The sequence below is a fragment of the Archocentrus centrarchus genome, chromosome 3 (assembly GCF_007364275.1).
Source record: "Archocentrus centrarchus isolate MPI-CPG fArcCen1 chromosome 3, fArcCen1, whole genome shotgun sequence".
NCBI lineage: Eukaryota > Metazoa > Chordata > Actinopteri > Cichliformes > Cichlidae > Archocentrus > Archocentrus centrarchus.
Window position 1 is genome coordinate 24523516 of NC_044348.1, and position 20754 is coordinate 24544269.

The 20754-nt window shown below is 37.1% G+C and overlaps 2 protein-coding genes across 3 annotated transcripts; one reads left to right on the forward strand and one right to left on the reverse strand.

The window, feature by feature from the left end:
• Positions 1–1053: 1053 nt before the first annotated feature.
• On the forward strand, positions 1054–8278 carry pstpip1b (proline-serine-threonine phosphatase interacting protein 1b). The gene is made up of 15 exons (XM_030722712.1): positions 1054–1192; positions 1803–1903; positions 2529–2603; positions 3591–3625; positions 3717–3823; positions 4374–4436; positions 4680–4772; positions 5111–5156; positions 5323–5402; positions 5743–5841; positions 6493–6589; positions 6820–6910; positions 7119–7207; positions 7878–7993; positions 8147–8278. The coding sequence occupies exons 1-15, from the start codon at positions 1160–1162 to the stop codon at positions 8276–8278; spliced, it is 1257 nt and encodes a 418-aa protein (XP_030578572.1). The 5' UTR covers positions 1054–1159.
• Positions 8279–10925: 2647 nt separating this feature from the next.
• Positions 10926–16335, reverse strand: LOC115775180 (tetraspanin-3-like). Of its 2 annotated transcripts, none has more exons than XM_030722732.1 (7): positions 16177–16335; positions 14468–14563; positions 13300–13374; positions 12759–12860; positions 12472–12624; positions 12265–12348; positions 10926–12096 (listed from the first exon to the last, which is right to left on the reverse strand). In XM_030722732.1, exons 1-7 carry the CDS (start codon positions 16237–16239, stop codon positions 12004–12006), a joined length of 666 nt encoding a protein of 221 aa, XP_030578592.1. In that variant the 5' UTR covers positions 16240–16335; the 3' UTR covers positions 10926–12003. The 2 variants fall into 2 exon arrangements, with proteins under 2 accessions (XP_030578592.1, XP_030578583.1); XM_030722723.1 differs by having other exon boundaries at positions 14468–14659; positions 16177–16332.
• Between the last annotated feature and the right edge of the window lie 4419 nt (positions 16336–20754).

Here is a 20754-nt window from a genome sequence, read left to right on the forward strand (position 1 = left end):
AGCCTCTTCACAAATGAATGGCACAACATAGAAGAGCCACCTCGACAGGACAAGATTTAGCTGTACATCTGCATCTGAAGGAAAAAGGGCACTCTTTTGAGGATGCCAATGTTCACATTTTGGACAGGGAAGACAGATGGTTTGAAAGAGGAGTGAAAGAAGCCATCTATGTCCACTGTGAACAACCATCATTGAATAGAGGAGGTGGATTACGTCACCAACTTTCCCCCGCTTACAGTGCTGTCCTGAGCTCCCTTCCCAGACGTCTCAACCCCCATTCACACCTTTGTTCCAGTGACCTCAATAGGCCACAGGAAACAATGGAGCGAAGTCCTAAATTGGTTTCAACTGAAACCACTGATTGAAATGACCCACGCCTCCTTTCACACCTTGGCACATGTGTTTACGCACATGAACAATAGAGGGTCATAACCACCTCCAAGGGACTACGCCCACAGGGGTTTAAATACCTGGGTCTCTCCACCATTTGGTCGAGAACTGAAGAAGCCTTTCGGATGAGAGGTGAAACGTCTTCAAGAAACAAAAAGAAGTCCAGTCGCCTTTTTTCAAGCTCCAGAGACTACTATGACCTGGATGACAGACAATCTACACAGACATAAACCATCTGCAATATTTATATAATATATATTTTTAACATTATGGATGAAGTGTCATTTCAGTATGATTAAGATAAGACAATTATGCTTTACTTTAAGTGCTACTTGCAAACCGTCATCCTTCAGTCACAGTATTACTCACAGCGCATGTCGCTTAAACATACTGCCTGCCTGTGTGAGTTTCAGTGTTGATGACCACAACAGTGCAACACAAAAAACAAGGTAACAAAGCATATCAAATACAGATACGTACTGACATCTTTACCTAGGAAGGTACATCTAAATGCTGTGCTCTGACACAACCTTTAGATGAGACATAAAATCTTATCCTTCACATGACTGTGAAAGAGTTGCTGTTTCACACATGGGTTGAGCTGACTGTGGTCAGTGACATCACGGGACAAAAGCGCTTCCTCATTCAAAATGACTCACTGATGTTTGAGCCACATGAGGTTGTTGGTAAGCTATTGATTTTGAAGAAATGCCCTGCAAGTGAGGTCTAAACTAGAGTTGTGTCCGGTTCAAGGAAGTTAAAAAATAAGATGGCCTCTTTGATGTTTAAAGATGCTTTCTGGGTAAGTCTGTTTTTGTGGTCTCATGCTCTACTTGCTTGTTTGTTCTTACAGAAAATTGAAAGGCCATTGGTATAGCATTTAAACTGTAGTCAAATTCTTCTTTATATTGAACAGACAGCTTTAGGAACCTGAGAAACATTTTATTACAGACAGCTGTCGCTGGTGTATATGGTATATTTTAACTCCTAACTGTTATCTGTAAGTTAAAATCTGCTCACATTTCCATCATTGTTGCCAAATCAGGTAAACTGCAAGGGACTAGAGTTTGTACCAGTTTAGACACACAGCAGTGTGTGTGTGTGTGTGGGGTGGGGTGGGGGGTGTTAAGTCATGCCTTATAACTTAAAAAAAACAAAACACTTAAAATAAGAAGCATAATATCATGAGTTGTACCATTATCATAACCGTAAAGCCCCTTTAATGTGTTAAATTGCCACCTTGTACACTTGAAGCTTTATGTGACGATCTAGGCTTCCGTGTCTCATACAAATATTTTTGACATCCACAAGTGCTAGTTCTGCATTTTAAGTGAGTCCAGAACATGTTGCAATGCTTTTTGAGAAATGCTTTTTATTGCAGCATTTTTCTTTTCTATGGCTTCTTAATGCAGGGGTCTGATTTCACGTGTCACATTGGATATGAAACTGTGATCCAAAGGTTACGAGATGGAAGGCAAATGTGCAAAGACATGGAGGAGCTTTTGAAGATGAGGTTGGATCAGTTTGTAACTGAACAATCAAAATGAACTTTCAAAGTTGTGGGATTTATGATTTTTTATCACAGTCATGCATTTCTTTCCATGGTCTGCAGTTTACACCATGATGCACAGAGTATAATATAGCAAATCCCATAAAGGGAAATGTAATTATAAAACTTATAATTTGCATCACTCAATGACTACCGACTTGAATCATAAATTTGAGAAAGAAATTAGTATCTAGTTGTCATTTCACTCATTAAACACCACATGTGGTTAGTCATACAGTACCTGCATTGAAGCAGGCCCATGACTCAATAACATCAGATGTCAGAATTTATCAATTTTTTTTAGATGATAGTTCTTTATTCAGTCTTGAAATATAAAAATATTAAGCATTAACACTAAGCTGTTATCGGTGAAGTATAGTAAATGATAATAACTACAGTCAGTGATCCTTCAGGTAAAAGAACAAAATCTCTGAGGCTTTAGAGGCAAAAAGGTTAAAAGTGCAAAAGTTGGTATATGCAAGTCAAAATGTCAAAACTATATAAGGCAGTTCAGTTTTAGAGCTAAATAGTAAAAAAAACTGAAATTCTGGGATCCAGAGTGATTTATTTATTTATTTATACTCCACAGGGCACTAGCAGAGGAAAAGTATGGAAAGGAACTGGTGACCATTGCTCGCAAAGCTGGAGGACACATGGAGATCAGGTGAAAAAACCTTGCTTTATATTCAAAATATAGAAGAAGAAGAAGAAACAGCCTTTATTGTCCCACAGAGGGGAAATTTGGGTGTAACAGCAGCCGCAGTTATAATAAATATAAATATAATAATTTACACTATTAAGAATATATATATATATATATATATATATATATATATATATATATATATATATATATATATATATATATATATATATATATAAAAACAACAAACAAGATTAACCTTAATAATAATAATAACAATACTACTAATAATAACACTATATACAATGTACATGATGTGCCTGTGTGTTGAACCTTAACAGGCCGGACTATATTTGTTCTGAGGTCAGTATTATGTATTGTATAGACTGCACAACTAAATAATATATATGTCAATTTGGCCATATACATTTAGAGGTTTTAGAGGGCGCATTTTAAAACTGTGGCACTGACTAGGAAAAGTAAATATAAACCTGTAGTCTGCCACATTCTTTTAGAGGAACCACGTTTGTGTGTGAGAGACAGAAAGTTAGACACAGAAAAGAGGCATTGTGTGTGTGCGTGTGTGTGTGTGTGTGTGTGTGTGTGTGTGTGTGTGTAGTGAGCATGAGCCCCTCGCTCAGTGTACAGTAGGTCATTACTTGTTGTCAGTTTCCTGTTGCCTGCTCTCAGAAATCTTTTACAGAGCTCAACATATTCTAAGAATAACAAAAAAGGAAACACAGAGCCTCCAGTAAAAGACTCGTTTTAGTGAAGTAAAGCTAGAAAGATTTTCGTTTCTTTTTTTTTAACAAAGTTAAGGTGCAAAGTCTGCATGGCAGTCTGCTGTCTTGGCAGCTGGTTAAACATTAAGCACATGTTACAGGTCTATAAGGGCTTGGTGTTGTTTTTAGTGTGAAAAGGTTAATCTACCTCTCTGTAAAAGAATCAAAAACTGCGGGCATGCTGAATTATTTTGAGTATAAATCTGTGTTGGGCTTTTTTTTTCAGCACTTTGAGGGCATCGTTTGAGCAACTGAAAACTCGTAAGTCTATGTGTTCAGTGGGACGTTACAGCCAAATGTGTGATTATAAATCAAATGATTCATTTTACTGTTTGAATGTTTTTGGTTGCAGAAATTGAGCACATTGGAAACTTTCACATCCAACTATCTGATATATTGAAAGAGGAGGTGAAAAAGATTGAGACTTTCAGAGAACGTCAGAAAGAGCAGAGGAAGAAGGTATTTGGGAAATGTGTGTTGCTTAACAACTGACTTATTAAACACAAAAACAGATGCATAAGGTTTGAATTTTCTGAGGGTAATATTACTTATTAATCTTATTATTATTGCACAGCTAATATGACTAATAGTCCAAGTGCTTAATAGCTGCAAATGATTACCAGTTTTAATAGAGACAGTTGTGTACAAGTACATTCAATGTACTGCAACCCAGTGCAAGAGTCATGCAATAAATCCTGTTTTGAAAATCACTGTGTTACAGAAGCTTTGACTTAATCTTAAAGCCATTTAAATCACTTTACAGACACTGAGTGCAAATGCTGTGGCAGTAACTGATATGGGGAAACCAGCAGTTTCTAGAACAAACAATTCAGGTTTTGAGTAAAGATTAATTCTGTTTTTCTGGAAGTTACATCAAGACTTTTGTTATATTAAAAGTAAAAATACAGTTTTTTAAAAATTATTATTATTGAAGGAAAATCGTGTCAGGTGTGTATTGAAGCAATACCAGCAACTGCTAAATATTTTAATTTCAACCTTTTGTCTCTAGTTTGAAAGCATCATGGAGAAGGTTCAAAAGAAAATGGTTTCTTTTTTCAAGAAGACCATGGAGGTAGGAAATGCTGCCACCGTTACCATTTATAAATGACCTGAAACATGATACCGGGGTGGTTTTGTGGTAAACGTGGAGATTAAAACACATTAAAAAAGCTATTTGTGATTTATGTTCTAGCAACCACAAAAAGGTACAAAGCATTAGAATTTTTTTTTTTTTTTTGCATCATTTACAAAAAGTGTTCTTCCTGTTGCTTTATGGGAAATGTAACTTGTAATTTCTGTTTCTCTTTTTTCTCAGTCAAAGAAGAATTATGAGTTGAAGTGCAGGGAGGCCGACGAGGTGGAGCAGGTTGCTGAGAAAACAAATGCTACATCCAAAAACCCTGAAAAGGTCAAATGAATACATGAGCTGCCTCCCTAAGAGAGAAAGAGCATCAAAATACAAACTTTTGTTTTCCTTTAGAAATGTAACCCACGCTGCACAAACGCCCACTGAGTCAGTTCTGTTCATGAACTACCAGTTTACAGCTGTTAGCAGTGCAGCAGTAATGATGGGACTTTTCTGCAGTTGTGCAACAGTTTGCAAAGCAGAACTGAAGTTTGCTTGTGTGCTGCTGTGAGATGTTTCATTTTTTCTTTCATCTCCTATATACAACCTATTTATATTTCAGTGTCTCTGACTTGCATAACTCACTGAATGCAGCTTCCTGTGCAATATTTGATTCATAGGTGCGTCACAGGATAAAGCAATGCAGACAGACAGCCAGTGAAGCCGGTATGAACCCACATTCTATTTTTAACCTGCATACATTTTTTTAGTTTGTCGTATTCATTGTGCACTTATTTGTTTAGAATACCTAACGGAAAAACTAATGAAGAGACTGCACAGTGTTCATTACCAGTGTTTCATTTGTTAACTGTAATCTTCTCTGTTCTCACAGAGAAGGTGTATTTTAACAACATTGTTCAACTAGAAGCTGTTCGTCAGGACTGGGAGGAAACACACAAAAGTACATGTGAGGTACAACGGAATATTATGATGTTACCTTCTAGAATAAGGTATTATAACCACAGCGAGCACTTTGTACCACAACCCCTTTAACCCAGTGAAAAAGTGTGAAAACCTTCCTGCTGCTGACCGTTGCGGAAGTACGCTTCGAGAGAGCCAAAAATGGAAAAAACCATCCATCACACAAGAGTTCCCCTTTTTTTTTTTTGGCATGCAAACTTCTGTGTTGATTTTACTGTACGCAGAGCGAGGCAGCTAAGGAGAGCAGTACAAGTAAAAAGATGGAAAAACAAGCAATAATGAGCTTTGCAAACATTAAGGCAATAATACAGCATTCATTTGGAAATTTCAGGTGTTCCAGCAACTGGAGGGAGATCGCATCAGCATGCTCAGGTGTTCTCTCTGGGACCACTGCAATCATTTCTCCATGCAATGTGTCAAAGTTGATGAGGTGTGGTAGTTTAATTTATTTTCTTAATATTTAACATACCCAAACCAGTTCTTGCTAATATCATAAAAAAAAAAACCCAACATGGTTATGTGACCACTACAGTGTTAGCACCATTCGTACTCACTTGGTGTTAGAACAAGCACAGGTTCAAATTTCATTCCCAAATATCCTTTTAATGAGATCTTATCACTCAGAAATGTAACAATGGTGCAGCTTAGTTGTGCCACTCTTTGGCGTTCTTTCTGATCGCATTTTAGTTCAGTGAGCCTTCAATTGTCAAACTTGAATTGATGCATTTAAGTTGTCACTTAGAACATGTTAGCAGGCTCATGTAGCACGGACTCCTTCTTGAAAGTAATTACAATCAGTAAATACACCATTTTATCAAATAGTTTAGTGGACATAATGTCTTCCTAATCCATTTTAAGTATGAACAACTGGGACATGGAAGAAGAATGTCTTTCAGGCTTTGCGAGACTAAGGCAGCATTAAAAGATTGTATTTAGACCTAATCCATGATTTTTCTCTAAACCTAACCAATTAGTTATGCTTTATGTATGGTAATATTAAAGCCAATAATTAAAGTCTCTAACCATGGAAAAAAATGTAATTTAAATTCAAAATTTAGGTAATTTCCTGATTTTCTCTCAGTGTTACGAGGAGGTGAGGAAGTTTCTGGAAGAGTGTGACATTACCAAAGACAACGACTGTTTCATAGAAATGAAAGGCACTGGATCAAAGCCACCAGGTGAGCTTTCACAGTGGGCCAACCAGGCATTTGTATTTACTGGAAAAAGATTGTTCTATTTAGTTGTAAGTACAAAGTTGAAGTGAGAAATGTTCTACTACAAAATAACAGGATATATATAGAGAGAGTGCTGCTCAACCTCTACCCTTTCTCTTTCAGTTGTCACACAGGCAGAAAGTCACACTTGACCTCATTTTTCAAATGAGCAGCTTTCTCTTTTCTTCTTACAGAGCCCGTAGTGTTTGAAAGCTATTACAAGATGGGGACAGTCAGGGACAACAATGGCCAAGCTCATTTTACAGGAGAAGATGTGACAAAGAGGTGAGACACAAGTAATATGCAAAGAAGAATCAAGAAGAGACATACTGCAACTGTGAATATACACTGTACTCGAAAGTGAAAATGTCTGTTCTTTATTCACCATCAGCTCTAGTTTAGTTGTTATTTGTAATGTTACAAATTTGGACTTTTGCTCGCTGAATCTCCAAGAGTCAACATTTGTATCATAAATATCTTTCTTGATCTGGAGGTGCTCTGACCCCCTGCTCGGAAACTCTTTGAGCATTAACATGGACGGTCCTCTCAGCCCGCGATCTACACTGTCATCCACTGAAGACTGTAAGCACTGCAGCCACTCACTCAGTTATATTGTTGTACTATGAGCAGAACTTAATGTACAGTATTTTGTAGGTTTTGCTATATTTTTTAAGGTTGTATTAATAGTTGGGTGTTCTAATAATATACTGTAGGGAGTTTCAATATGGGTTCATATTTGGCACAGCAGTGAATTATTTTTAAATATTTCACAATACAAATTAGAAACAAGAATTACATATAATAAAGAAGGAAAGTACACTTCAAAGTAATAAAGAACTTAAATGAGACTCAATCAGACATAAATGCTATAGTGCACTTGAAGACAGGCTAATATTTTTACTAATATCTTTTCCAATCAGTCATTTATGTGCCAAATGTGTAAAACTGTATCATCTACCGTATTAGGTTCCTTATTTTATTTGCAGGCCGTACAGCTGATAAAAAAATAAACTGTACAAGAAACAAATTTCAGTTACAATACATGAGTAATGTAGGCATTTTAATATGAGTGTGAAACTTTGTTCTATTTAAAGCAGAACTCGGGTGGGTGGATGAGAGTAGTCACCTTTGGCCTTATAGAGAGCAGTTGAATGTAAAAAAAAACTCTTTGTGTTTGAACTATTGTTGGTCCTGTCTGTTTGAAATATACAGCTGATAACAAAACAAAATTCTTACTTTAATTTTTCTTTAGTTGAGATTTCCAGTGAAGGATATACACCCCTTCCATATATTCACCAAGAGGCACCATTGGCCACACTTCCAGCTGATGAAGCCTTCTATGTTGTGCTTTATCAATACACTGCACAGGTGATTTCCATTATCATTTTAACACCTAAGTAAGATGAAACTGAACATCAACCAAGCTGATCAAAGAAAGAACAAAAGAAAGTTGTAGATTGTGTTAAAAGAATGCGCTATTTAGGTAATATCTGGTTTGCCTTCTTTTCGTTGACTGTTCAGGAAGAAGATGAGCTATCTGTGAGCCGAGGGGATGTGGTTCGGGTGCTGGAACAAGAACCAAATGGGTGGTGGATGGTGGAGAGGAGTGGGCTGACTGGAGTGGTGCCAGGAAACTATCTAGGCAAAATTTAAACATGTAAACACACACACAGTTATTTTTCTTACACTTCAGTGAACATCAAATTTATTTACATTAATTTCCTGAAAAATAACTGCAAACTCAACTATAATCCTCACTTGCCTGGCCTTAACCCTAATCCTTATCTTAAACCAGTGACTCTCAAACTGTGGGCAGGCCCCACTGGTGGGGTGCAGAGCCACAGCAGGTGGGGTGCAGCGGACAACCAGGTGAAAAATATAAAGGGAAACTGAGGTGAATGACTATGAGGCTTTTTTAATTTAACAAGAATTTGCAGATGCTATTGCACTGATGATGTGCAACTTTATTTAAGTCAAATTTTATGCGCGTCCCTTTTTTATTGTTAATATAATTGATAACAACTGTAGGGTGTGGAGTGTGGGGGTTTTATGTCTTGATATAGATCATGAGAAAAAGGTTTGAGAACCACTGCCTTAAACCAAGTGTCATCATGAAACGCAGTCACATTATGCGCCCCCCCCCCTTAAAAAAAAAAACAAAAAAAAAAACAAGAAAAGGTGGTGAGTCCCTATCACAGTGTGATTGTGTAAACACACAGTAGTTGTGTCCTCACATCAAAATATATGTTTCACATGCATAAAAACTGGCAAGCTTCCAAGGACACAAACCAAAATGAACACATGCCACACACAACACCGCCTACAAATGCACACACATATTTTTTGCCAGGCTTTTTTCCAAGTGCTCTTTACAGTATTGGCTGACATCAAAAACTTATAGATTGTCTAAATCTGAACTGAAAATGTAACATCATATTTGGCAGCAGATCATCTGAGCAGTTCATAGAAGATAAAAAGTTCCTTCACCAGCTTACATCTGCTTCATTGTTTACACCAGTTTGGATAATCAAATCCTGTTCTAGGGATTTTTCTAATCTTTAGTTCCTGTACTTGATTAACTATCTACCTACATAGTCAATTTACCATATTTTCAACATGAATCTGTGTGTTTATGTTCTAATAATAGAAAACTAGTACTGCACCAGTGCAACCTAAGCACTGTAGCATCACATCGTTTTGTTTGTTTGTTTTTTTTATCCAAAACATAAATTCAAGTGAGCTGTCATCAAATGAGACACACATAGCTGCATTCATCTCAAATGGGAAGAAAACAGAGCAAGACTAACGGACATGAGTACCATATTTGATGTAATAAAACATGAGTGACTGCAGTGGTTAAGCAGCCGAGTACCTTTCTCTACAGCATAGAAGCATATGTCTGTCCTTCTTTGTTTAATTTTATATCTGAATAAACAATGCAACAGTCTTTCAAATTATCAGTGTACTTGGTGCATGTGAGCTGGTAAACATAGAGGGCTGGATATTCAGTCATGTGAAAAAGAAAGTTTCCATAGGACTCTATGCAGCCTTGAAGAACTGAGTGCACTCCATGATTCAGCAGCTTATAACTTAAGGTAATCACTTTCACATGACTTTATCAGTGTCTCACACTGTCGTAGAGGAATTCTGACCCACTCTTCTTTACAACTTTGCTTCAGTTCAGTTCTGAGGCTTGTGGGCATTAATTCATGCACAGCTTTCTTAAGCTCTTGCCACAGCATTTCAGTCATACTGAGGTCTGTACTTTGGGTGATTGCAACACATTCTTTTTTTTTTTTTTCAGTCATTCTGTTGCAGATTTACTGGTGTGTTTGGATCATTGTCCTGTTTCATGACCTGATTTTGGCCAAGATTTAGCTGTTGGACAGATGACCTCATATTTTACTCTAGTATACTCTGGTATACAGAGGAGCTCATGGTCAACTCAATGACTGCAATGTGCCCAGCTCCTATGGCTGCAAAACAAACACAAGTCATCACCACTCCACCACCATGCTTGACAATTACATGAGGTTTTTGTGTTGACATGCTGTTTGGTTTTAACTAAACTAGCCACTGTGGATTATGGCCAAACATCTCCACTTCGAACAGCATTCTAGAGGAATTTTTGCAAACCTAAGCCATGTTCTTTTATTCCTGGCAACCCTTCCGAACAAGCCATACCTGTTCAGTGTTTTTCTAATTGTACTGTCAGGAGCTTTAACATTTAACATGCTAAATGATGTTGTGGAGATGTAGCCTTTGGGTTTTTGCAGTTTCTCTGAGGATGAATTTGCCAGGATGCCCATTCCTGGGAAGACTGTGGCATTAACACAACACACCTAAATGCTCCAGATCAGCAAACTTAACAGAGGTGGCCACACTTGCTGATAATCACTCAGCATTAGATTAGCAGCACCTGGCTGCTACTTACACTCTTAATTCCTATGGAAACAGTAAGGATGTACTTAGTTTTTCACAGGACTGCATAAAGTCCTGCAAAAACTTTCCTTTTCATATGACTGTAGTACCTCATTATTTATATCTCCTGTTCATAAAAGTATTTTCCATAACCCTTGCATTGACCATCCGCTACAATCGTAGCGCCTATTGATGAACTAGAATAAACAATTTTTTTTGCTTGTCAAATGACGGCATGTTTAAAAATGTTTTATACATTTCCACGTGCCTGATGAAATAGCCAATTATTACTTGTCTAAGTACTTTGTGTCTGGTTTGGATGGTAGTATATTTACTGTCATGTAACATAATGTGAAAAAAACAAATTTAAACAATCCAGTTGAGGTGTAAGAGTTTATTTGTCTCCTGCTTGTTCTTCAATCATTAAAATTTATTTTGTCATGTTTTTTCAGTGGAACTAGCTAAATATGGGGTCAACTCAACAGCTTAAAAATATTAAAAGGGTGCACGCATTCACTACAAGGTACAAAAAAGTATTTTTTTTTGTTGTTGTTTTTTTTAAATCAGGTTTATACTTAACAAATCAAACTAAACAAGGAATTCTGTGACTGTAACAGACTGAATCTACATATATAAATCTTTAGGTAACACTGATAATACTCCTACTAATGGCACTGGAGACCAAATAGTTAATTCACAATTTATATCTCGTTAGTGAAGCCTGATTTGGAAATTTACAATCTGAATATCTGTGAACATGAACAACTTGTTAACCAAACATGGCTTTGAGAATGAGATACAGAGCTGCTCCAACACATAAAAAACAAACAAACATTCATTATTCTTATTCTGCAAATCTTAAACACTAGACTGCATTCATGTAACAGCTAAGATCAAAACCTCGGCTCTGTACTACGACAAAAGGATTTGTCTGGTCAAACCCAGGTCTTGGTCATAGAGTACATGTTCTTTTTTAGTATAGCTTATACAGTTTAACAACCACTAAATATCTCCAGAGTTCCAACTGTAGTGCAAAGTAGCACACAAAGAAAAAGTTTCCATACAACACTCCCAATCTTATTTTCACATGTAAGCCCCTCATCATCCTTATTGGGGATTTACACTCATTTTATGAAGCCACAATTAAAAGGAAAAAAAAATTGCACATCAATGATCAAAAGTCAATTAGCCATATACAGCTTTGGCTTTTGAAAATATTTCAGTATTTGTAACAAAAGAATAAACATTTAAAAGTAACAGGAACTTGGAAAGCATGTCAATAAATAAATGGTTTTCCCTTGAAGCCCCCACCCACCCAAAATGTCAGTGTTCGCTACTTCATCATGAATTGTGCAAGGCGTGCTTGAGCTTATATAACTACAGCTGATATCTACTGTGGACATGTCCGGTGATGCTCCTGTTGAATTTCTTAGTGCTTTGTTGGCTGGCTGCATTCTTCATGCATAGCTGTTGGTTGTGACCAGCAGCTCATAAGCTGGGTCGTGACTCCTCCTGCACAGCACCACGCAAGCACAGAGCATGCCCAGCATCTGCAGGCAGACAGCACAAAACCGTGAAGTCAATTTTCCCTTCAGCAAACTCCATGTAAATCTGATCAAACAGCCCAACTAATCATCAGCTGCTTCCCAATTTAACAGAAATATTGGAACAAACTACAGAATATATGCTGGATTGTAAAATAAATTCATATTCCTTACCTGTATAGATGCAAAAGTTAATGCAGCCCATATGACATACATCATAATCTCCTTTAATTTCTTCACAACAAGAGCTTCACATCCCTAAGACGAAAGATAAAAATCATCACATAAATTTTGTAGCTATAAACACAATCTGCACGAGCTGGAAAACAGTTTAGTCTGTACTGATGATTTAACCACGGCAGCTACACTTGCTGTGTATACCTCTTGGTAAAGATCTGCTGGTCGAGTGAGCACGCCTGTGCAGTTGCTGATGTTGGGCTGACAGCAGCTGACGGGGACGCTGTTGTTCTTGGATTCTTTAAACCAGCGGGTGTTCTTCCAGTCAGAGTAGTTGTGAATGCCGCAGCAGTGAAGCTAGGAAGAATGGAGAGTGAAAATCTTTGATTGCAATTTGAAATGATTGCTAAGCATAAAAAGTCATGTAACGGCCACACTTTTCCCAGTTTTAGCGGGCAAAATTATTTGTCACAGTGGAAGTTTGGTCTCACCTGCCTCTGCACATAATCAATCGCTCGGCTAGGCGCATCAGTGTTAGTGCCGTTGTATTCATTGTACACCTTCTGGATGGAGTGATTCACCTCATCTTCTACCTAAAATGAAAACACAGCTGCAGTTATTTGTCTGCTCACTCAAAGCTATTTAAACATGTTAACGCTAAGAAAGTCTTATAACAGTATCATAAAACTAATTATAGATGCCTGAGAAACACTCCGACCCAAAGGGATCAACAATAATGAGAGCAGCTAAATTAATTCATCATAGCCAAGGGAGTTGTGTTGTGCACAGTAATAAAATATTTAACTGTAAATTCCACACAAGCTACTTTTGTCTGTTCCCTTGTTCACAAGGGGGTCACCGCAGTGAGTAGCTCTGCATATTTGACTCAATACATGCATGATATCCTTATGAGCACCTTAGTCTAATTACCCCAAAACTTATATTATATTGTACAAGACACACAGATGTTCATCTTTTCACTGTCCACATTAATAGCCCAGAACACTTATGCAGACGAGTGAAAGTGTTTACCTTCGCTCTGTATATGTAGCCGAGCACGACCACCACACACTCCGTTACAAATACCAACAGGAGTATGGCAGCAAACTGAAAAACAGACAGACAGAAAACTAATAGTAAAATTGGTCTAAAATAAAAATCATAACCTAACATAAAACATTTTCTCTAAATCTTAAAACTCTCACTTAAAATCAACAGGCAGGTGCCTATATGAAAACTGAAAAGGGCTATGATTGCAGTAGTATAGAAAGTGTGCTTCTTATTTTAGTTTCAATGTCAGTGTGGGGGACACAAAAATTTCCGTAAAGCTAATATGAGGCATTATTAATGTGATCTTCCTAATCTGCATTTTAAATGAACTAAATTCTAACTAAAAAGACCACAAAAGCTCTCAACCTTTTCTGTCTAACTTGGAATCAGAAACTTCAGCACAACATTTTAATCTTTTTTTGTGTCCTTATGTAATATACTGGTATCACAACTAGGAAGGTATATTAAAGGGCCAGTGTGAACATGAGAAATGATCATAAAAAAGGGAACCATGTTTTGGGGGCAATATAGAGCTGATGATTTAAGATTTGTTTCTCGGCACTAGGGCTGTAACATATCATATCGTCAGCAATAATACCAGTATAAATTTTTATGTGATAGTCCTGGCATAGCTGAGAGCAAAAGCCACATGTCAGCCTCCAATGATGCTTTAGTACCTAAAAAGGGAGCTCCTTCAACAACCTCCAACAAAACCTGGTACTTTAAAAAAAAAATATGCAAGAAAACTGTTCCCACTAAAAGGTGGAAAGAACAAACTTGTTTCACCATTTGAGGCAAAAACACACTGTCGAGTACAACCAGACTACACAGGAAGAGATACTAGCAACTGCTGATGTGCTGCCCAAATCCAAACAAATTATTCCACTTACTGCCACCGTAGCGCTTGCTAGTTGCACTTCATATGACAGGAAGAGAAAACGATGGACGAAAATTACTGATGTGGTTACATGGTGGTAGCTCATTAGAAAAGAACGATGGAAAATGCCGTTCATTTACTTAGACTTACGAATGCTGCTGCCTGCAAGCATAATTTTGAGGCTATATCGCCCACCCTACCTGGCACTGCCTACTTGTGTTTCCTACACTGTTACAGAAATGTTTTGTGCATGTCAAAGTAGGCAGTGCTCACCGTTGCTAATCCACAGGAGCTTTCACGTATTGTTGCACAGCAGCCAATCAAGCCAATGATGAAGAGAAGAGTTCCGACGGCAATGATTACAACAGCTGGAATCAAGGTGTACACATCTTCAAAGAAGTGGTCATAATCATCATATGTGATAAACACATAAGCTCCTATGTAGCATAAAATTCCAGCTGCAGCCTGCAGGAAGAAGCAAAGGAAAAGGCATCAGACAGAGGCAAGCAGAGAGAAAGAACTTGCTTTTCAAGCGCATGCAGATCATCTAAATTTAAAGCTCAAAGACAGAGGGAACTGAAAAAAATAGAAATACAGAACTCTGTGAATATGTATGGGTCATTAACATGACATGTATTTTTTGCCTCCTGATCAATCATTTGTTTAAAATAAGTTATTCAATTGTGTGGGAGTTTATACTATAAACTATCCTCTTTTAAATAAAAGAAAAATAGGCATTTTAGAAACCCAAGACAGGTTTCAGTCTACACAACTCTATTGATTTAATTAAGTGACATGTTTTGCAGTTGCACCACCTGACTTTTTGCAATTATTTTCAATTTAAACAGGCTTTTATCTGAACACTTGTATGGAATTTTGCTTTTGATAGTAAAGCCTAAATTTAATTCTTAAACAAACTAACAATCTCTTTAATAAGTTAGTGTTTTCCTAATATGATATTGAAAGTGTAACAGCTAACATATAAGCAGAATTTACAGAGCTGCAAACCTTTTCAGCCACTCATTAAGTTCCCGTGGGGTCTTCTGTTATTTTTTTAAATTTCATAATTATAGTGTTTATGTTTGCACCAGACAAAATTATTTTTAATGGCCTTACCAGCTTTAAAATTGTTATTTAGAATTTGGATTTTTTTTTTAACTACAAATAAATAAAATAAAGCATACAGGAGTATTTTATTTTAATATAATTTAATATATAATTTAAACACCAGATTTAATTGTCTTCTTAGTCTGGTCTTTTTTAAAATTACCCTTATTCAACCCATTGAGTTTAGTTAGGGACAATTATGCCACCCAACATTTTTGGATTTTAATTTTAAACATATAAAAATAATATATTATTTGAATGCACTGGAAATATATTTATTATTTATAAAATAAACTCAACGTGAATTAAATAGAAATCATGCATTTGAACTCAGAGCTATGACATCAGTGACCCATAAGTCGTGTAATCAAAGCTTCATATGAATAATGGTGATTTAGGCTCACAGACATGAAGCACACAGATGCAGTGTAGCCTGGGCCTCACATCTCTACATTATTCAGTCATGCGCGAGATTATATTAAAGTGTTTCGAGCTCTGTTTATGGTTTCTGATAACGCTATACAGGTTTTAATATAGTTCTGCTATGCTTTTTATTTACTAATGTGATGTAGCTCAGACAGCGCTGCAGGCTAACTCAGCTGCTGCTGCATAACGTCATAGCTGCAAGTTGTGGGCGGCAGCTATAGAGACACGCTACAGCTACAGCTAACTACCTGAATGGTTTTCCAGTTAACGTCCGTGGCGCTTACAATGAATACTAAAGTCACAGTGCTCCCTTAAACATAATTACAGCTTCATAAAGCATCTGTTTTATCGCCAAACTGCAGCGCATCTCTGGCGCAGTTTGCCAACAGTCTTCATCCCCGGCCTCACTGGGTTGCTGCACATTGTTCAAACATCTGCCGTTTTCTTACCCAAAATATGAGATTGAGGAAAACCAAGACGGTTTTAGATGACGTAATCCCACACTGGCCCATGATCTCGTTTAAGCACTAAAATAAAAACGGTTAGTATAAAAATTAAAATACTGATGCACCTGCACCTTTGCTGTTAAAATAATAAAATGGCTTCGGCCTGCCCCACTGTGCAGATTCTTCTAGGTTTGACCAATAAAATAGCCGCAAGGAAACGCTTACGGTCACGTGCTCTGGTGACGTCGTCATTCAAAACAAACAAACAAACTGGGTAATTCTGGGACGTTTGAAATGTATTTGGGCTATAATTTGAAACAGCAACTATGTTATAGAGCTATAACACAGCCCTACAGTTAAGTGTAACAGCTTTAACTGTATTTTAGAAGTAATTCAGCATGTTTGTTATTCAAAATTTGCATGTAGGGTGCTTCTTTCTTCCCCCACATGCTGCTTCACTGTCTCTCATGGCTTCAAGCTTAGTCCTATCTTTAAACCACATCAAAAACTTGCTTTGTTTTTGATCGGGCTATTTATTGCAGTATCAGTACTCACCTTCAAATCTGCAGCTCACCCTCACCTGTCTCCTCTGTTAAAAATAAATAAATTAACTGGACAAGTTTACTTTGCAATATGCAATAACAAATCTTCTATTGAGCCACTCATGGAAAAGTGAAATTAATAACTGACTTAACTGTCTTAACTAAAAAATGACTGAAGAATTCGGCTTTTTTTTTCATGATGACACAAATATACAATAAAACTAATAACTTCTCACAGTATTTAAAAAGTATTTGTCCCTAGAGTCACAACAGAGTTCAGAAAAGGGGCTTTTAAATATGCTGGCCTGTTTCCTTTAGTAATCTACAAAAGACCTGAAATTGTCAATAGTGGTTATGATGGGGGAGTTTAAGTCCATTTTAAAGGATTTATAGAATAGTTCTCTTGGTCAATGTGACCGCTTTTGAATTCATCTTGTAACAATCTGTTATTGCATATCATTCAGATCTTTGTGTTCACTTGCCTATATTGAATTCCAGTTGTATTTGTTTATTTACTTGCTATATTGCCTGATTTTTGCTGCAATTTCTGCTGCTCTCTTAGAGATTTTTAATCTCTCTGAGACCTTAACTTGGATAAATAAAGGAGATATATACCAATGCATCCATCCATTTTCATCTCCTAATTCAATTCAGGGTCACAGGGGGCTTGAGCCTATCCCAGCTGCTGTAGGATGAGCGGCAGGGTACACCCTGGACAGGTGGTCAGTCTGTCACAGGCAGACAACAATTCTAACCTATGGGCAATTTAGAATCACCAATTAACCTAACTACATGTCTTTAGACTGCGGAGGAAGCCAGAGTACAGGGTGAGAACTTATACAGACACAGGGGGAACAAAGGCCCTGGCCAGGTGGTGGATTTGAACCCAGGACCTTCTTGCGGGGAGGCAGCAGTACTAACCACCACTGTGCCACCCCTATAGACTGATATTTATTTATTTAGGATTTTTTTTTTTTTCCATTATTTTCATCAGCCTTTTCTTTTGAGTCTCTTAAAAAGCTGACCTGGAGATTCTGCACTGAGCTGTGAGTGATGTGTAGTAAGTGTTTTTATGCCAGAGGGTGGCAGTGCATCATTGCTAGTTTTACATACAAGTTACGAGACAAAGATTTATCAAGAGTGAGCAGTTGGTAAGAACAGCCTACAACCATATAATCATGCTTATTTCTACTACATAAATTTTTCAGAGTCTCAGGCTTGAATAAAAAATAACATGCACAGTGTGCCCACACAGTCTCTTGGCAAACATAAATGAATGTAAGAGACACATGTCACCTATGAGACCTGCGTATTTCCTAAGCGTGCAAGATGGATTACACAGCTGGAAATTAGATGCAACACTCAATCAATAATGACTCCAAAGCCTTGGCTTTATTGCATGAACACTTGTAAAATTTGTCTTTGTCAGCTTTTGGTTTTCAAACTAACAACAGTGGAATTTACCAATTCCAGAATAAGCTGAGACTGCCTCTTCTGACACAACATACATTTACTATGTGAATTATGCATCAGGTTTGCCTGTGGCTATTATTTAAGCCACAATTAGAAAAGAAAAGAAAAGAAAAGAAAAGAAAAGAAAAGAAAAGAAAAGAAAAGAAAAGAAAATATACAGGGAAGAAAAAACAGCATATCAAAGGCAGAGACAAAGACAACTATTGGGTCATATTCTTACAACACATTATCTCCCAGTGTAAAGGTGAGATTGTATATTTGTATCTACAGTTGTGCTCAAAGGTTTACATACCCCGGCAGAATTTTTGCTTTCTTGGCCTTTTTCAGAGAATATGAATGATAACACAAAAAACATCTTTCCACTCATGCTTAGTGGTTGGGTGAAACCATTTATTGTCAAACAACTGTGTTTTCTCTTTTTAAATCATTATGACAACAGAAACTACCCAAATGACCCTGATCAAAAGTTTACATACCCTGGTGATTTTGGCCTGATAGCATGCACAGAAGTTGATACAAATGGGTTTGAATGGCTACTAAAGGTAACATCCTCACCTGTGATCTATTTGCGTGTAATCACTGATGTTAGCAGGGGCAATACACAGTATAAAGAACTGGGGTATGGAAAGCAAAAATTCTGCCAGGGTAAACTTTTGAGCACAACTGTACATGGGTACAAATTTAAAGGGAGGTCCATACTGGGACCTCATTGTAGATTATAATTCTAAATCATTAAAACTCATATGCAGATTGAGTTACTTTGTGGGGATATCTTTTTTAAAACAAAGCTTTAATAACAGAATGTTGTAGCTGTTGTAGTTTTGGATCATTAGGTGTAGGTTGATGTTGTTTCCTGTTTTATTTTGTAATGATTGTTTTTTTTTCTGTTAGTTGCAGTTCCACCAGATGTTAGTTTTCCCTCCTGGTAATTGGATGTAGTCAAAGAGTCAAATTTGCTTGAGATGGTTCCTGAGTGAAGTGTCCAAGAAGTATCTCCATGGCAGCCCTAACACAAGCTGGTCAAATTCTCTAAATACTGAGGAAAAGTTCTTCAGCGCTTCCTTTATTACCCCCTTTAGCATAAGATACACTGGACCATCCTTTCTAAAAGAAACTGAGATGAGGTCATCCCATACGTCATAAACATAAAAATAATCAAAATAAATAACAAGTGGCAGATCACTCTTGTTCTTCTTCTTTCAGCTGGTCTCTTTAGCTTCACCAAAGCAGATCTGCCTACATATCACGCTATCCCTAGCATCCTTTTCTGCCAACCTTCTCCATGTCCTTATTCACTATACCCATGAACCTTTTCTGTGGTCTTCTTCTTTTCCTTCTGCCTAGCAGCTGCATCTTGTTCAGTGTATCAATATCCCTCCTCTGCACATATCCAAACTGTATCGACCTTGCCTCTCTAACTTTGTCTGCTCACCTTGACCCGTATCTCTGATATGCTGATTAACAATGCATTTTCCATTTGATGCCAAAACCTTGTGATGTCCTTCCCATTGTCTCCAAGGAAGTTCTGGCCTATTCCTACTGATAAATGCCTGACATGGGACGTTCATCAGCTAATGGAGCTCACCATGGCCTTGAAGGCTATAGGAATAGGACATGGACTTTGCCTTTTGTCTGATCACAGACTGGTTTGTTTGTCAAACTGTCTGGCAAACCAACATCACAGCAGGCTAGTCTGACACAGTCTGAGATTAGACAGTCTGTATATGACCGCTGCCTACTTTTGAATAAAGATTTGGATTCTGCCTCTGTGTGTCCTACTTTTGGATCATCTTCTCCTGTGTGCATTACTATGACAAAACTGTCCAACATTATAAAAAAAATATACTTACAGGAACTCTTCTTATGTAAAGACATTTGTCCTTCAACATGAGGACACCAATAGTTTTAGAGTCGTACGAGTTTTTTGTGTCATTTGAAGTTATTTAATAGCCTTATTGTTACTATTTAAACATCATCTAAAGGTTAAAGATCAAATTCTATAATATATGTATCAGAAACTTGTGTAACTTTCTGATACAGACTTTTGAATGGTCCACACTTAGGTTTTCTCAGAGATCCTTCTCTACCTCTTCCTAGTTCTATCTCATTTATTGTATAGCTGACACTAGTTTATCTTAGGGGAAGATAATTAATGACCTTTACCTAGATTATTGCCAATCAAACTGAAAAATTAAACCATATATGTGGAGGAATAACAGTTTTAATTATTTTACTTTGGCAAGCATGAACTCTGCTGCGATGTTAGAGATACAGAGCTGTTCATTTGTGTAGGCTGTAGCACAAGACAAAACTAAGCATCTTGCTAATTATTTTAATATTACATCAAACTTCAAAAAAATGCAAAAAACAAAAAAAAAATGCACAGTATTTGTCTTTAAGATGAAATTCTCACAATACTCTATGTGATGGCTACAAAGTGACAGGACACATGTTTGCACTTTTAAACAAAATAAAATGAAAAGAAACACGTGAGAAAATGTTTTTTTTTAATTCATTTTCCTCATGTAAGTGTTAAAAGTGTGTTTTGGTGCTTTTCTTTCTCCTT

Coding starts and splice junctions, on each gene's coding strand:
- pstpip1b (XM_030722712.1), top strand. CDS start 1,160: ATGGCCTCTTTGATGTTTAAAGATGCTTTCTGG. Junction 1,193..1,802: donor TGTTTAAAGATGCTTTCTGG/GTAAGTCTGTTT, acceptor TTCTTAATGCAG/GGGTCTGATTTCACGTGTCA. Junction 6,911..7,118: donor GGAGAAGATGTGACAAAGAG/GTGAGACACAAG, acceptor CTTGATCTGGAG/GTGCTCTGACCCCCTGCTCG.
- LOC115775180 (XM_030722723.1), bottom strand. CDS start 16,239: ATGGGCCAGTGTGGGATTACGTCATCTAAAACCGTCTTGGTTTTCCTC. Junction 12,861..13,299: donor GCTACATATACAGAGCGAAG/GTAAACACTTTC, acceptor TTTTCATTTTAG/GTAGAAGATGAGGTGAATCA. Junction 12,097..12,264: donor TAACTTTTGCATCTATACAG/GTAAGGAATATG, acceptor GTCTGCCTGCAG/ATGCTGGGCATGCTCTGTGC.